Raw genomic sequence first — 18540 nt, 5'->3', positions numbered from 1 at the left:
CATCCACCAAATTGTGAGGAAGTGACTTCCAATTTTGTCTCATCTCAGTTTTAAATCTGCCACCCCTTATCCTAAAACTATGACCTCTAGGTTTGCCCTACAAGAGCTTGCCCTACAAGAGACAATGGAATCTTCTCAAGGAAGTGTTCCTCTTTTCTATCAGCTGTGTCTCCATTTCAGGGGGAGGGGATGATAGGGGAGAGGATTAGAGGGGTTTGGGGTCAGTGGGGTTGGGAGGAGGGATTCGAGATGGGGGTCGGTTGGAGGGGGTCAGGGTGTTTGTAGGCTTGAGACTCATGGTCATAGAATCAATGCAGTGCAGAAGAAGGCCATTCAGCCATGGCGCCTGCCCTGACAACAAACCCACCCAGGCTGTAAAGTTACCCTCCTAACCTGACATAGGGTCAATTTCGTATGGTCAATCAACCTAACCCTCACATCTTTGGATTGTGGGAGGAAACCGTAGTGAATATTTTGTCAGTTTATATTAAATCTGCACCTGAGTCTGAGCCCAGCCATAACTGTGATTGAACTCATTCAGCAACAGTGGCCCCGCCCCCAGTCCAACCCACCCCTTCTCCTGGCTCCGCCCCCAGCTGCGCTCTTCTGATCCCGCCCCTTTAGCCCCGCCTCCCCCTCCAATTGGCCCTCCTGACCCCGCCCTAGCCCGGCCCCGCCCTATCCCGGCCCCGCCCCCTAGCTTGGCCCCGCCCCCTCTTGGCTCCGCCTCAGCTCAGTCCCGCCCCTATACTGGCCCTCCTACTGGCCCCGCCTCTAGCCTTGTCCCCCTCCTAGCCCCGCCTCAGCCTGGTTCTCCTCCTGGACTCTCCTCCCGGCCCCGCCCCGTTGTTCTGCTGCACTGTGCGCTTGCGCTTGTGCAGCGTTGGCGGCGGTTGAGCTTTGTGTCTCCGGGACCTCAGTTAGTGTGTGGCGGCAGGCCTGGAGTGTTGGTGTCCGGGGAGGTGTGTGTGGCGGCAGGCCTGGAGTGTTGGTGTCCGGGGAGGTGTGTGTGTGGCGGCAGGCCTGGAGTGTTGGTGTCCGGGGAGGTGTGTGTGGCGGCAGGCCTGGAGTGTTGGTGTCCGGGGAGGTGTGTGTGTGGCGGCAGGCCTGGGTCAGTGTTGGTGTCCGGGGAGGTGTGTGTGGCGGCAGGCCTGGGTCAGTGTTGGTGTCCGGGGAGGTGTGTGTGGCGGCAGGCCTGGGTCAGTGTTGGTGTCCGGGGAGGTGTGTGTGGCGGCAGGCCTGGGTCAGTGTTGGTGTCCGGGGAGGTGTGTGTGGCGGCAGGCCTGGGTCAGTGTTGGTGTCCGGGGAGGTGTGTGTGGCGGCAGGCCTGGGTCAGTGTTGGTGTCCGGGGCGGCGACCCTCCCGAATCGCCCTGGATCTCCCACTTTAATCCTCCTGGATTAATTTGCATCAATAAGAAGTCTCGCAACACCAGCTTAAACCAGCAACACCAGCTTGTGCAGGAGAAGCCGTTGAGTGAAGTTTCCCCCACCTGGAATCATTCCTGGAAATTATTCCAAATATTTCTCACTACTCCTCTCTGATCCAAATATTTAATTTTCACTGACCTGTCTCTCTGATGCTGCCAGTTTAATTTGCAGTAATTTGAGTTCATTTTAGATTAATATTTATAATCCTGAACTGGAATTTATTAAAATTTTCCTTAAATTTCATCTCTTTTACTGTTGGGATCAGTTTCATTCTTCCGTGCATGCTTTTCTGGACTTACACTTGTACTTTTCAAATTAACGTTTTATCTGCTGGCATTTTTTTTATTCCCTCACCACATCTGAAAGTGGCCAATTTGTTGGTACTTCTGGTTAATCTCCTTGTGTTAACTAAATTCCAGTCATGGATTGTTATCATGTATATATTTCAATGAATGAACAGTGTATTTCATAGAAACTACAGTGCAGGTGGAGGCTGTTTGGCCTATCGATCTTGAACTGCTGACAGTTCCATCCAGACCTGTTCTATCCCCTTAATCCTATTTGTTTACCCTCCTAATCCACCAGACATTGTGGCAATTTGCATTTAAGGGGCATTTATCTGTGTGGGTTTCCTCCAGATGCTCTGATTTCCTCCCATCGTCTAAAGATGTGCAGGTTAGGTGGATTGGCCATGCTAAATTGCCCCTTAGTGTCAGAAGACTAGCTAGGATAAATGTATGGGATTATGAGGGTGGGGTCAGGGTAGGATTGTAGTTGGTGTGGACTCAATGGGCTGAATGGTACCCTTCTGCACTGTAGGATTCTGTGATTCAATCAACCTAACCTATATGAATTTGGACTGAAGTCATGACATTTGGTTAAATTTTATTTGCCACCTTTCTGCCATTTTGTATGAACAATCTGAATCCACACATTCTTTTGCTATATTTTCTTGCCTCCATGCTCCTTGTTTAAGAAGCCTTCATGTATGACCATTAATTGGCAACATAGGCTGTTAATTGTCAATCAGAAATAATAGGTCCCAGCACTGATCTTTGAAACTTCAATAACTTTCCCAGTTGAAAATTGCATGTGCTATAATTACCCTGTTTTCTCTCTTCCTAGTCCCAGCCCAAATCCTACTTTTGGATCATCCAGTGATATGGAATGATGGGGAAACACTTGCCATGCCTGCATCAATTCTACAAAGAGTTGTTGGCAGGAAGGAGACCAAGCAAGGACAGTCAGGAACTGGCAGCTTTACTTTCTCCCAATGTGTGCATGGAAGATTCAAACATTTGCATGGAAACCAATGAATCTACTAAACCAAGTAATCAAGCTTTTCACTTCCACCAGAGGAGCACATTGCCTGTGGATAGTTATGGCATGCCGTGTGATAGCAACTCCAGCACAAATCACAGTCAGAATGACATTCTGTTGATGCAGATGTCCCTGATTCAGATGATGAGTTCTAAAGTACATTCTGAAGTACTGAATGAAGATGTCAGAGAATCATACCTGAAGACTTTAAGAATTTTACTCGAAGATGTGGAAATTTTATTTAAACTGGTGAGTTTAACTGGTTATTCTGATTGTTCCTTTATATTTTATGACACAGAAGCAGAGCATTCAGTTTCATTAATTGATGCCAATGTTAATGCATTCAGTAGCATTCAGCACATTGTGTTAATGTATTAAGTCCTTGAAACTCAAATTCACAATATGAGGAAAGGCCAGGAGCGACAACACTAAATGTTCCACATACACCACGTTAATTTTAAAAGTAAATTTTTTACTGTATCTTGTGGTCGATCGTTGTGGTCTATCATTGCTTTGTTTTGCAGATAATGAAGTCACAGCTTGTCCAATGCCAAACAAGTAAAATAAGTGTTTGACATACAGCAAAAATTATTCAGGACTGGAATAGCCGTAGGAGGACGTGAATAATTTGCCGGGTGTTAGCGATGGAAAGGTGGTAGGACTGGAGGGTCTTAATGACATTACTGTTACTAGAGAGGTGGTGCGCGACAGACTGGAGGGGCTGATTGTGGACAAGTCCCCAGGACCGGATGGAATGCATCCGAGGGTTCTGAAAGAAATGGCGGAGGTGATAGTGGATGCCTTGGTGGTTATTTTCCAGACGTCGCTGGATTCCGGGGAAGTGCCGGAGGATTGGAAAACGGCTAATGTTACGCCGTTGTTTAAGAAGGGTGCCAGGCAAAAGGCGGGGAATTACAGGCCGGTTAGTTTAACGTCTGTGGTAGGTAAAATGTTAGAATCCGTCATTAAGGAGGAAATTGCGAGGCATCTTGAAGGGAATTGCTTGATAGGGCAGACGCAACACGGTTTCATTAAAGGGAAGTCGTGTCTGACAAATTTACTGGAGTTCTATGAGGATGTGTCTAGGGCGGTGGATAGAGGAGAGCCGGTGGATGTGGTCTTTATGGATTTTCAGAAGGCGTTTGATAAGGTACCTCACAAGAGGTTACTGCAGAAGGTCAGAGGACATGGAGTTGGGGGTAGGGTGTTAGCGTGGATAGAGGATTGGTTGTCAAATAGGAGGCAGAGAGTGGGGGTCAATGGGTGCTATTCGGATTGGCGGTTGGTGACTAGTGGGGTGCCCCAGGGGTCGGTGCTGGGGCCTCAGCTATTTACCATTTATATAGATGATCTGGAGGAGGGAACCGAGTGTAGGGTGTCGAAATTTGCTGATGACACCAAGATTGGGGGAAAGGCAAATTGTGCGGAGGGTGTGGAGAGTCTGCAGAAGGATCTCGATAGGCTGGGCGAATGGGCCAGGAAATGGCAAATGGAATTTAATGTTGGCAAGTGTGAGGTGGTCCACTTTGGTAGGAAGAATGGTAGGAAGGACTATTACTTACGTGGCGAAAAACTGCAGCAGGCGACGGTGCAGAGGGACCTCGGGGTCCTTGTGCATGAGTCGCAAAAACCCAGCCTGCAGGTGCAGCAGGTGGTCAGGAAGGCGAATGGGATGCTGGCCTTCATAGCGAGGGGGATTGAATATAAAAGTAGGGAGGTCTTGCTGCAGCTGTATAGGGCATTGGTGAGGCCGCAGCTGGAGTACTGTGTGCAGTTTTGGGCGCCGCACCTGCGCAAGGATATTTTGGCCTTGGAGGGAGTGCAGAGGAGGTTTACTAGGCTGATACCGGAGTTGAGGGGGTTGAGCTATGAGGAGAGGCTGAATAAACTAGGCTTGTACTCGTTAGAGTTTAGAAGAATGAGGGGAGATCTCATTGAGACGTATAAGATGATGAATGGGATGGATAGGATAGAGGTGGAAAGACTCTTCCCGCTCAAAAAAGACAGTAGGACTAGGGGGCACAGCCTCAAGATAAAGGGGGGGCGGTTCAGAACGGAGTTGAGGAGGAACTTCTTCACTCAAAGGGTGGTGAATCTCTGGAATTCTCTGCCCGTTGAAGTGGTGGAGGCTGCCTCGCTAAATATTTTTAAGAAGCGGGTTGATGGGTTTTTGATAAGAGAGGGGATTAAGGGTTATGGGGAGAGGGCGGGAAAGTGGAACTGAGCCACGACAGATCAGCCACGACAGATCAGCCATGATCTTATTGAATGGCGGGGCAGGCTCGAAGGGCCAGATGGCCTACTCCTGCTCCTATTTCTTATGTTCTTATGTTCTTATGTTCTTATGTTCTTATGATGATTTTCTGGTTGGCAAGCTGTAGCAAGTGGTGTGCCGCAGGAGCAGTGCTGGGACCTCAACTTTTCACAATTTATATAAATTTCTTGGATGGAGGGAGAGAAGGTATAACTGCTAAATTTAGCTAGGGTGGCACAGTTGTTAGCACTGCTGCCTTACAGTGCCAGGGACCCAGGTTCAATTCTGGCCTTGGGTGACTGTGTGGAGTTTACACATTCTTCCCGTGTTTGTATGGGTTTCTTCTAGGCTACAAAGAGTTTCCTCCCACACTCTAAAAATGTGGGGGTTAGGTTGATTGGCCATAATAAATTGCCCCTTAGTGTCAGAAGCGTTAGCAGGGTGAATACGTGGGGTTAGAGAGATAGGGCCTGGGTTGGTTTGTTGTTGGTACAGACTTGATGGGCCCAATGGACTCCTTCTGCACTGGCTCACTGTGATGATGCAAAGAATGATAAAGAGGACAAGGTAAGATGAAGAGAACGTAGGAGGCTACAAAGGGGTATAGATAGATCAAGTGGGGGAAAATAATCTGACAAATGGAGCATAATGTGGGAAATTGTGATATTGTTCATGGCAGGAAAAATAAAAAGAACAGATCTAAATGGCGAACAATTGCCATGCTAAGATGCAGAGGGCTTTGGTGTCCCTGTACATTAATCATAAAAGGCTAGTATGCAGGTACAGCAAGTAATTAGGAAGCCAAATAACATGTTATTGTTTATTGTGTGGGGACTTGATTATAAAAGTAGGGATGTTATACTTTAGTAATGCAGGACATTGGTGAGATCACATCTGGAGTACTGTGTGCAATATTGGTCTCATTTAAAGAAGGATATTAATACTTTGGAAGTAGCTCAAAGGAGGCTTACTAGACTAATACTAAGGTTGGGCCTCATGAGGAAAGGTTAGACAGGGTCTGCTGCCATTTAGAAGAGTAAGAGGCAACTTGATTGAAACATATGTTCATGTGGGGTCTTGACAGGGTGAATTTGGAAAAGATCTTCCTTCAGTGGAAGAATGTAGAACCATGGGGTCATTGCCTAAAAATAAGGGATCACCCATTTAAGAAAGATGTAGAGAATCTTTTCTGAGGGTCATGCGACTTTGAAATTCTGAACTTCGAGGTGCTGGCAGTAGAAGCTTTGAATATTCTAAAGGCAGAACTAAATATATTCTTGAATAGCAAGGGGGAATAATATTATGGGAGCAGGTGGAAATGTGGAGTTGAGATGATGTTCACTGAATCTTTACAGTGCAGGAGGTGGCCATTCGGCCCATTGGATCTGCACTTAGAGAATTCTACAAAATCCCACTCGCCCATATTTCTTCCACCAGTGGCGCGGCCTCAGTTATGACATGCAGCTCCTACATATCGATCTGGGGCATGTTTTGACCACCTTGCAAGAGTTGCCCTTTTTTACCGGGACCTCCTCATGGTCTGGAATACGGTTGCTTCGTGATGCAGCTCTCCCCCATCAGGAGTAGTGGCTCTCGTGTGAGAGCCGCTGCTCAGGAATCCACACCTCCAGCCGTATAACTTCAGGTGGCTGACAGAGGGGGAAGCTGTGGATGCCGGGGTGACCAGGATCAGGGACGTGCTGGATGGCAGAGGAGTGGGCTGGATGAGCCCTTGCGTGCTGGCTGAGCGTGCGGGTGTCCCTGTCCGGCACACGGCCAAAGCCGTTCAAGGCCTTAGGACGGTCGTGCTCGGCCCTGAAAGTGCGTGCGGTCTCGAGGTGGCTCAGGCGTGTGGTGGGATCCCGTCCAAGCGTTCCCCTGTTCGGACGGAATTCCACGTTGGCCCAAAGCCTCAACCCCCCACCCCGGATCAGGTGCCCCACAGCGTGAGCCGTCTCGCAGAAATGTCCTCCGTGTCTTTTTCCAGTGCGCGGAGGCATTTCCTTACTGGTTGCTGCTGCTGCTGCACACCTTTCACCATCGCGTCCTCGCCTGTCGCCGTGATACACCTTGGCGGGCCTTGTTGCCGCCGGGTAGCGGAGGTCCCCAATGGAAGTCCCTCTACGGAGGGATCACTCCCCAATTACATTGGGCGCCTTGGGTGGAGGGTGATGCATGCAGCAACTCCGCACGATCGTAGGATCCACTGGTTCACGGGCTCTGAAGCTTGCCTCTTCTGTGGCCTTGTGGAGTCCATGGGCCATGTCTATGTTTTGTGTCTTAGGTTGCACTACTTTTTGTTTTTCTGAAGAACCTTTTATTGATGTTTTGTTTGCACTTCAGTCCCATGCTCCTGATCTACGGACACCTGCTCTGGAGAGGGGAGGGTCGGGATGGCAACCTCCTCATGAACCTGCTCCTGGGCCTGGCAAAATGCGTCATTTACAGGTCCAGGCAGCGGGCGATCGAGGGGGCTGTCCATCCTGACTGTCTGCCACTCTAACATGGCTACATTCGCGGCCAGGTGTCTCTGGAGAGGGAGCATGCGGTGTCCGCAGGCGCAGTCGACGCCTTTTGTGCTCGCTGGGCACGGCAGGGAATGGGGTGCATTATTGACCCGAATAATCACGTTTTAATTTGATGTCTTAAGTTTCCTTTGTACTTTTGTTTTTGTTCGGGCTGTTCCCCTTTTTGGAGAGCTGCCCCTTTTACTTTGTCCTAATTTAATTTGAGTTTGTTTATTTGGTTTGACCTTAAAAGAGGACCAAATTCCACTCCTGGCCTTATCCCTGTAACCCAGGGATAGCAATCCAATTCCCTTTTGAATGGCTCGATCGGACCTACTTCTTCCACCCTCTCAGGAAGTTTGTTCCAGACTTTTTTCCCTCCCTCGTATCCCTTTGCCCATTGTTTTGAATTGGTGCTCTCTAACACGATGGACTTTTGAGAAGGAACAGTTTCTCACTATTTACCCTGTCCATACTCCTCAGGATCTTGAATACCTCTATCAAATCTCCTCTGTCCTCCTTTTCTCCAAGGGAAACAGTCTCAACCTCTCCAATCTATCCTATCACCACTGACTCCTCTGTTCTGGGTGCTATGGCATTTCGGTCCGTATTGAACAAGGTAGCAAGGAAATGTTGTTTCCTGAAAATCATCTTTAATCATGCTGCCATTTGATCAAAGAGAGGCTCTGTTCCCTTTAATTGTATTCCAGTCATTACTAAAAAAGAGTATCCATACGCGACAGTCAAACAACTTAAAGGCCAATGCTTTATTTGAAATCTCCAAACTAAATTTCATTAACTTGTTGTGGCACCTATTAAAATCCATGATATACTGTTCCATAGACTGAGTGTCTTGTCTCCTAATCCTGTCAAACATCACCCATCCTTCATAATTTTCCAAGAACTCACCTTTTTGGTAAAACTTACCTAAGTATTATAGCAGGAGCTGAAGCCCTTCTTCTCTGTTTAGGGCATCTGCCATCTAATCAGAAAATACTTTGCTTTTTATTTTGCTCCTAATTGGAAACGACAAAGCTAATGCCATACCTTTTTTTAACAATGTTGTGGTGCCAAGGGTCCACATTTCCACTTCTGCCTTCCAATGCAGATACAGTTCAACATCTGAAAATACAGGATAATCGAATCTCAGTGGTTTACTTCTACCTTCTGCCATGGTTGTAGCACTTCTTCAAAAACAAACACCAAATTACAACGGGTTTTCCTCTGCTACCAATGTTTCTTCAGAAGGAAGTCTTCAAAAATGCAGCTAATAAACACCAACAAAACTTATTTCAACTTATAAATCAGAGAAAGTGTTTAATAAAGAAACATCATTACTTGGGGCCTCACCCTGGGCCATTCCAAGTTTTCCACAATTCCACATAGTTCCTTATTTATAGTGAATCAGTTGGTCAGCTGACTGTTAAATCACTCTGGTTCTGTGTTTTACTGGGTCAGCTGACCCTCATATCTTGTTCCCATTACATCCAGTACAAATTTGTCACTGGTTACATTCTAGCATGGTTCCCCTTTTGTTGGAATATCTCTAGTCTTTACCTGAAGCATTTCTTTCTTTAACAATCATCCATTGCAAGTTTTTCATGTCAAGCTTTGTTTCCATTTAATCCTGGTTAGTTCTCCTCTCAGCCCATTGAGGTTTTTGTTACTTTATTTATTCTTACACAACATGTGATAATTGTTGGCTAGGCCATCATATATTGCCCATCCCTAATTGCCCTTTGAAAAGATGATGAAGAATTGCCTTGATTAAGGTGTAGGTGCACCCACACTGCTGTTAGGAGGGGAGTCTAGGATTTTGACCCAACAACAATGAAGAACTGGCAATATAGTTTCACCTTAGGCTGGTGTGCGGGGCTGAGAGAGGAATTTGCAGGTGATGGTTTTCCAGTGCATCTTCTGTCCTTCTAGGTGGTAGTGCTTGTGGGTTTGAAAGATTATGCCAAAGGAACCTCTGTTGAATTTCTGCAGTGCATCTCATAGATGGTACATACTGCTGCCACTATGTGTCATTGGTGGAAGAAATGAATGTTGGTGGTGGATGGGGTCCTGATCAGGCAGGCTGCTTTGTACTTGTTGGAACTGCACTCATTCAGGCAAGTGGAGAGTATTACATTACTCTGCTGACTTGAGCCTTGTACACAGGCTATGGAGGAGCTGACTTACTCACCACAGAATTCCCAGTCTCTCATCTGTTCTTGTAGCTGTGGTATTTATATGACTAATCCGGTTCAGCTTCTGGTAAATGTTTATTTATATGTCTGGTCCAGTTCAGTTTTGGTCAATGGTTAGCCCTCTTCCAATTTGGAAGTCCTGCTTTTTGTTTCTTTTCCGTCATTTAAGCCTTATGATACGATGATCACTCTTGCTTAATTGTTCTCCCACAGATGCTCTACCTCATTTCCCAGTGCCATATCAAGCAGTGTCTTTTTTTTGGTTGGGCTGAGTAGGTACTAATCAAGAAAGTTCCCCTGAACATATTTTCAAAATTCCTCCCTATCCTCTCCTCTTCCCTTTACCGTAACATATCTCAATCAATATTTGTGTCATAGAACCACTACAGAAAGAGCCATTCAGCCCATCGAGTCTGCACTGACCACAATCCCACCCAGACCCTATTCCCGCAAACCGACATATTTACCCTGCTAATCCCCTGACACTAGGGTCACTTTAGCATGGCCCATCAACCTAATCAACATCTTTGGATTGTGGGAGGAAACTGGAGCACCTGGAGGAAACCCATGCAGATATGGAGAGAACATGCAAACTCCACACAGACAGTTACCCGAGGCAGGAATTGAACCCAGGTCCCTGGCACTGAGGCAGTAATGCTAGTCACTGTGCCGCCATGCCGCGTCATTAAAATCTCCCAGTATCAGCACTGTATAGTTTTTATACATCACTGTGATTTCTCTGCAGATTCGCTCCTCTCTTTTGTGGAGGCTTATAGCCAGGAGCATGATCATACCCTATTTCTTCCTCAATCCAAGTGGATTCTCTCCTCATTTTAATACTACAGTGTCTTTCCTCTTTCCTAATCAGAATTTTAACCCCACTTCTTTTTTTGAATTCTGTTTTCTGATCACTTGGAACCTGAATATTAGGCACCCAGTTCTCTCCATTCCATTATTGCCATACACAGTACTTCCATTGGTTGTTTGCACTTGCAGCTCGCCAATGTCATAATCTTATTCATCCATTTTGTGCATTCATATGTTTGCACTCTAAACATTTCTTTGTATTCCTCTTGGACCTTATCAGCCCCACTGCCAGTTTAGTTTAAACCTTCCACACAGGGTGAAAGTCCCAGCAAGACCATGATCCTAATCCTATTGAGGTACAACCTGTCCCTTTTGAATTGGTGTTTCCTCCCCTGGAGCTGGTGCCCCTAGAATCTGAAGCCCTCCCTCCTGCACCATGCCTCAAACCATATACTGATCCTCCCTATCTTCGTATTTCTGCTCTCACTGGCAATGGAAGTAATCCAGAGATTACAATCCTCCAGGTCTTACTTTCTGAACTCCCTCTGAGCTTCTGAAATTCTGACTAAAGGTCCTCAATAGCTTTTGCCTCTAATGTCATTGGTATCAATGTCTCCCATGACTTGTTGCTCACTTCCTTCTCCCTGCAGAATATTCTGCACCCTCTGTGTCCTTTGCCCTGGAATTAGGGAGACAACACACATTGCAGTTCTGACAATGAGTTGCAGAAATGGCTGTCTGTCCCTCAATTTTGGAATTTCCTATTATGGCTAGCTTTTACTTTGTTCTGTTTCCCCTAGTGCCCATTGATGCCATGATCTGGACTGCAGTCCTTCAAGGTGTTGTCACTCCCAGCAGTTTTCAGTGTTGAATACTGATAGTGTGGATAGTGACCTCAGTCGGTCTTTCTGTTGAACCAAAATCTTTTCAGCCTATGGCCTTCCATCATTCACAATTAATTCACTAGTTCTGAGTGGGGTACAATTGAAACCCCAGGAGATTTCCTGTACTCCCTTCTGCTTCAGAATATGTCTGGGCTTGACACATTCTCCATCAAAAGGTAAATTGGAGAGAATCACAAGTAAAACTTTAAAATGTATCCCATTTTGGGTCAACATTCAGTTAAATATTATTAAGCCCAGGATCAGAACAGTGGAAAATGTCAACAGGATATGTAAAGTAACTGAATTATTCCACGTCCCTCTTCTGTTTACTTTTATTAATTGTTTCACTCTTGAAATTCTGAGTGATATATGATGTATTATGTCCCCAGGTTCCACTGTTTGGCTGCTCAGATAAGCTGTTGTCTCACTTGGCTATGAAATGCATTGCATCACTGATTCTAATTCAAATTATGGTGATGGTAAGTATGAACCGAGGATACAGTTTATAATAGGAGCATTTTGCTGCTAGATGCAAACATTAGTTTAATTACATGGCATTGCTTATAGGTAAAACTAATCGTCTCTGTTGTTTAGGATGGATTTCTGAAACAGTGCTATTTGTAATGCATGTGCATTCAAGGTCCTATCGCTCATTTGTGATTTCTATCCACAAGAGAAGGGTCCCTGCTGACACCAAAAACTTAACAAGACATTTAGCTGTTAACAACAGTTAACCTGGATCTTCAGATTCTATCAGGTTATCTTCCAAACTATCAGATCCTGTGCAATCCTGATCTAATGATTGATCTTATTAAATAGATTTCTGAGATATTCCTAAACTCCCATTACATTTCAGTGTTTTAGAAAGGAAGAATGAGTCATTTTTTCTGGCAAGTAGTCAAACGTTTACAAACAGCTGTAAGCTTCCATCAGCAGCAACAATTACACTCTCTAAGCTGGTGTGAAAGAAAGAGTCCATGTTAACACACCTCCATCTTGGTAGACTAGCACATTATCTGTAACATGGTGCAGCATAACTTCTGACTTACCACCAGAAATGCTATGGGAGATCTGGTAGTGCAAGGCTCCTACATCTATAACTAACGCTACAGGTATTCAGATTGGCCGTGTAGAATGGATCACTGTAGTTATGATGTGGCGATGCCTGCATTGGACTGAGGTAAACACACTAAGAAGTCTTCTTGCTAGTGGCTTTTGCTACCAAATAAATCTGTTGGACTTTAACCTGTGTTGAGACTTCTTACTGTTCATTTTCTGCAATGAATTCTGAAAGCACAGGAATTAGTTAATGTATTAACCCAGATTTCCAAAATTATGTTAGAGGCAAAATATTCCTTGAAACCTCAGGAGTTGTGCTTTATACTGCTGTTGTGCATTCATCTGAAAGAGGAATGTTTCATTCTGTGCTGGATTAGAGAATACTGAAATACTTAAACAATTGTCTGCCTGTTCTACTTTAAACAATCCCAGACCAGTGGTTGCCATCCTTTTCAGTAACACAGCACACTTTGAGACAAACAATTCCATGGCACACCCATTTCTTTTCAGCTGAATCGATTGCTCATGATCGCTGCACAATGCCATAGTGAACCAACAGTAGCCAATGTTATACAAGGGGCCGGGAATAGGATGCGCCACAATTCAGCAATCCACAAGTGTTTCCTCATTGTGTGGCCATTAATCCTGTGTGCTCAGTTTAAATCAACATTCGGACTGAACTTCAGTTTAATTCAAAGCCATTAAGTCTGTAACAATAATTCCAGTTGGACATGAAGATGTACCAATCAATGCCAACCAGGAAACAAAAAACATATGCAAGATGAAAAGCTTTGATAGCATGTCTCTCTTCAGCAATTCTCAAAGTTCTGTACTACTAAACCATTATTAATTTTCATATTTAACTAATTTGATCCACCTGATCCAGAAGGAGAAGGAATGCTCACGCATGTCCTGTTTGCAAACTAGGGATCTCTCAGTTTCATGCTTCCCTTCAACCTCAGCCAACCAAACCAACTTTATTTCAAAGACAGTTCTGTTGGGACTCTGGCAACCCCGAGCTGCCACTCCACATCTTATTCCAGACTCAAAGGTTTTGAGCAAGCCTTGTCAAATATGAATGAGACCCAGGAGTTAAAATGATGTGGGATGGAGAAATGGTGAATAATTCTTGTGATCATATTGGAATACACTTACGTAGCCAAGAATTCCTGTTATCAATCATTGTACATGCTGTAGTGTTGGTTTCATATTACTACTCATCCCATCCTGTATTGCGCAGTGCGTTCACCATTTCATTTCTTATTTAAAAATTCTCTTCCGATATAGGTCAGAATATATCTATATGTCATAGAATCTCTTCGGTACAGAAGGAGGCCATTCGGCCCATCAAGCCTGCACTGACAACAATGCCACCCACGCCCTAACCCCATAACATGTATTTAGTCTTCTTATTTCTCTGACACCAAGGGGTAATTTAGCATGGCCAATCCCCCTTACCTGCACATCTTTGGACTGTGGAAGGAAACTGGAGCACCCGGAGGAAACCCATGCAGATACGGGGAGAATGTGCAATCTCCACACAGATCCATGACCAGAATTGAACCTGGATCCCTGGTGCTGTGAGGCAGCAGTGCTAACCGCTATGCCACTATGCTGCCCAAATGATTTGCGCCATAAAGCTTCCTGTCCCTCAAAACCCCCCAACATCTCATGCATACACATCCCTGCACCTGGAGCTTACATTGTTCATACCACAACTGAATATTTGATTAAATTTCTTGACTCGCTGACAGATATTTTGATTTGATTTATTATTGTCACATATATTGGTATACAGTGAAAAGTATTGTTTCTTGTGCAAAATATATTGTTCATAGAGGAGAAGGAAAGAAGAGGATGCAGAATATAGTGTTATAGTCATAGATAAGTGTAGCAAAAGATCAACTTAATGTGAAGTAGGTCCATTCAAAACTCTAATGGCAGTAGGGAAGAAGCTGTTCTTGAGTCAGTTGGTATGTGATCTCAGACTTTTGTATCTTTTTCCTGATGAAAGACCCCGGGGTGGTGGGGTCCTCGATTATGCTGGCTGCTTTTCCGAGGCAGTAGGAAATGTGGACAGAATTATAACCATCAGTTGTCGATTATGTCCTAGCACGAAAATATCACCTGCATGGAAGCGTACTGATGTATCATGATGTGAAATATTGAATTATAGAAAAATACCTGTGTGTGGTAATAATCTGTCCAGATATTTTCCACCTTTAACTGTTGATAAACTAGATGTTCACAGATATTGATAATTAGCAGGATTCCATATGCCCAGAGGATGCTGAAAGTTTCTGCAGTTGGTACTGGCTGAACCTGCGGTAGCCAAGATTGCTTTTTGACTAGACCTGGCAGAGGATGTCAGTCAGATTCAGACTGGCGCTGGTGATACAGATGCTATTAAAGATGACAGGCACAAAACCAGTAGCTGCAGCTCCAGTGGGACAGCAGAACGTTTCTAAGCAGGAGGTCACCATGAATTTGCAATTACCTTCGATAATGTTACCAACCTTAGTTGAAATTAACAGCAGTTCTGACCAGAAGTCAATACAGACACTAAAACCGACTAGTGTCCTTCTAAAAGGTCTGGAGGACTTTTTGCTATGTTAATTAATGGGGCAGCTGTTGGAAAGAAAACAGACTTAGAACGCAGCATTTGAGCAGCAGGAGCTAAGCGATCGCTGAGACAAATTGTTGGATCTTGTCGGCTAGCTTGATTAAAGCGTGCGTGCATAGGAGTGCTGGGGCCACAGCACGCTTGCACCCTTCTCATGGCACACCAGCGTGTCTTGGCATGGTGGTTGAGAACCACTGCTCTATCCCAACATAAAACACAATCAAGGACTCATTATGACAGTGATAAAAAACTGTCGAAAACAGACTGGATGATTTTATAAAGTTTAATGACTCACATTAATTGGTGCCTTACGCAGTGCTGGTGTTCAGGCACCAGTTTTCCATTCGGGGATAGCGTGGTTAGAATGTTTATTGTGTTAATATTGTGCTATAAAATGCAGAACTGCCAGTAGTAAAGGAAGCTATCAGTGAGATGATTCATGAATTAGAATGTTTATGGGGTCAGTTATTAACCATTGAACTATTACGTGCTTTCTGAAATTTCTCATTTGCGATGGATCATGCAGTGCGTAATGACCTTTTAATAGTCCAGATTGAGAACCATGAGTCCAATTTCTAAACATTGCATTTCAGTTATCCAATCCATATTTTAATCCATTTTGTATTGGAGCAATTGAGATGCTTGGAGAAGATGGATAGGAAGAAACAATTTCCACTGGCAGGAACAGTCAGTACCCAGAGCGCACAGATTTCAGATAATTAACAAAAACAAAACTGTGAACCTAACTGAACAATAGACAATTAGACTAACAGTAGTAGTAGCGAAAATACTTGAGTCTGTTGTCAGAGCTGTGGTAACAGGGAACTTAGCTACAGTATGATTAGACACAGCATGGTTTTATGAAAGAAAACTCATGTTTGAGTTATCTATTTGAGTTTTTTTGAGGGTGTAACTTGTAGGGTAGGCAAGAGGAAGCCAGTTTATGAAGTACCTTTGGATTTTCAGAAGACATTTGATAAAGTACCACACAAGGCAGTTATACAAGATTAGGGCTTATGAGGTTTGGGGACAGTATATCAGCATTGAGTTTAGCAATAAACAGATCATTTTTGAGATAGTGTGTTGTCACAACAGTTGCTGTTTGTGCCTGAGTTACTTAACTTCATATCAGTGCATAGGATGAATGGACTGAGTTTAATGTAAGATGATCTGAAGCTATGTGGGAAAGTAGCTGTGAGGAGGATGCAAAGAGGCAGAAAGGAAATATAGACAGGTTGTGTGTAACAGGAAGGTGGCAAATTGAATATGATGTGGGGAAACGTGAGGTTACTTTGGTAGGAAGAATGGAAAAACAGAATACTTTTTAAATGGTGAGAAACTATTAAATATCATTCATTGGGATCTGAGTATCTTTATACACAGAACACAAAATTAACATGTAAAAAGGGCAAGCCATAAGAAAACGTAAATGTTTCGTTTGCCTTTATCACAAGGGATGGTTGAAGTTTAAAAGTAAGAAAATCTTTCTGCAAATATATAAGGCTTTCTTGTGACTACATCTGAAGTACTAATACAGAGTTTTGGTCTCTACATTAGTTTGTCTAATACTACTACTCTAGTGATGAGGAATTAAATGAAATACTTAATTCCTCCCCCATGTTCTTTAGTGTTGATGGGATGTTCAGAATCTGCAGTAACAGTAGGTGGAAGATTGACATCAGGTTGGTGCAAGTGGGAATTGTGCTGAATGCAGAAAGTTCAAAGGGAGAGTGAAAAAGAAAATGAGAGACAAATGGAGAGTATGAGAAGAGACTGGCAGCTAATATAAAAGGCAATCCAAAGTCTTCTACAGGCATAAATAATAGTAAAAGGAAGTAAGAAGTGGAATTAGTTATCTTAACAGCTAAATGTGACATCAGGTTTCAAATTTCATCCTAAGCCGCGTCTTGCTAAATTTCTCGAATTTGAATTAAAATTGTATAATGCTGCCTGTCTCCAAAATATTTACATTAGATGGAGTCTCTGTAATAGCCCCCAGTAGCTATCCCAGTCTTCATTTGACCTCGCAGATCCCTCTTCCAAACCTATCATACTGTTTTGATCAGTATTAGCAAATTTATCATTCTCAACTAATGCTTATGTTTTAGACCAGATGTTCTGAGTTTTTAAAGATTGTGACATTAGATTGTCCAATCACCCCATGTTATCTGCCTGACTACTGTTAAGGGATTTGAAGGTGACAACAAGTATTTGCTAAATGCGAACTCATTTTTAGTTCAAGTAAAGTTAGATTCTTTAACAGGAATAGAAAGAGAAAATGCTGGAAAACCTCCAGGTTAAAACAGAATCCAATCCAAATGAATGTTTCAGATCAATGACCTTTTATCAGTACAGTACCGTTTCATTCGTAACCTTTAGCAACAGGTTCCGTTGTCACTTGCTTTTAGGATCTATCCATTGAAAGTTGGATGAGCCACTGTCTGTACATTCTATCCAAAGAAGCTGGAAGTAATCAAGCAGCTGAATGGCTCCAAACAATTACATTTGTGATGAAAGAAGTTTTAAAGGAAAACTGTCTGGACAAGACAGGTTAGTGAACTCTTTGGGCAATATTCAAGAAAAAGTTGCAATGAATTGTATACCTTTTAAACTTCGTTGCACATACGAAAGAAAGGGTGGGAAAATGATTATTGTGAACTCCCTACCTATACTTTAGATAGAGTTTCTGCAATACATGATTATGGTCCAAGCAATGTAGAATGCATTCAGACTCATTTCTGAGTTTATTTCTAACTAGTTGAACATAATTCATTAAATATATCTATAATTTATTTTTTAGTTTCCCTAATAGTCACAACATCCATGTCTAATTTTTATTCATTCATTTGTTCTTGGGCTGTGAGCATCATTAGCCAGGTCACTATTTATTACCCATCCCTAATTGACCTTGAAAAGGAAGTCCATAAATTATTGGTACACACCTACAGTGATATTAGTTTAAAGTTGATTTATTAGTATCACAAGTAGGCTTACATTAACACTGCAGCGAAGTTACTGTGAAAATCCCCTAGTCCTCACACTCCAGTGCCTGTTTGGGTACGCTGAGGAAGAATTTAGCATGGCCAATGCACCTCACCTGCACATCTTTCAAACTGTGGGAGGAAACCGGAGCATCCAGAAGAAGCCCACGCAGACACGGAGAGAATGTGTAAATTCCACACAGACAGTGATCCAAGCTGGGTATTGAACCCAAGTCCCTGGTCTGTGAGGCAGCAAGTGCTAACACTGTGCCACCAGGACTTTGCAGCAGCTGTGAAGGAAAGGCATTATAGTCCCAAGTCAGGATGCTATGTGGCTTGGAAGAGAACTTGAAGATGAGGATGTTCCAATGCATTTCCAGCCTTTATACTTGTGAGTGGTAGAGATTACAGATTTATAAAACACTTTCAGAGCAGCCTTGATGAGTTTTTTTTCCAAAAATATACTTTATTCACAAAAAATTC

At 43.7% G+C, this 18540-nt stretch overlaps 1 protein-coding gene across 3 annotated transcripts in view; it reads left to right on the top strand.

Annotated features, from left to right (window-relative positions):
• The first annotated feature begins 1080 nt into the window (after positions 1-1080).
• Positions 1081-18540, top strand: part of lins1 (lines homolog 1) — a 45107-nt gene continuing 27647 nt past the window's right edge. The window contains exons 1-4 of one of the 3 annotated variants that reach the window (XM_080214305.1): positions 1081-1309; positions 2556-2999; positions 11784-11873; positions 17485-17626. In XM_080214305.1, coding sequence (XP_080070431.1) covers positions 2598-2999; positions 11784-11873; positions 17485-17626 — 634 coding nt within the window. In that variant the 5' untranslated portion in view covers positions 1081-1309; positions 2556-2597. Of the gene's footprint in view, positions 1332-2555; positions 3000-11783; positions 11874-17484; positions 17627-18540 lie in introns of all 3 variants that reach the window. The other 2 variants (XM_080214304.1, XM_080214306.1) reach the window with 2 other exon arrangements.

This window comes from Carcharhinus amblyrhynchos, chromosome 28, assembly GCF_965287045.1.
Source record: "Carcharhinus amblyrhynchos chromosome 28, sCarAmb.v2.hapA, whole genome shotgun sequence".
Classification (NCBI taxonomy): Eukaryota; Metazoa; Chordata; class Chondrichthyes; order Carcharhiniformes; family Carcharhinidae; genus Carcharhinus; species Carcharhinus amblyrhynchos.
Note: the sequence above shows the minus strand (reverse complement) of the source record. Positions and strands in the feature narration are given on the sequence as shown.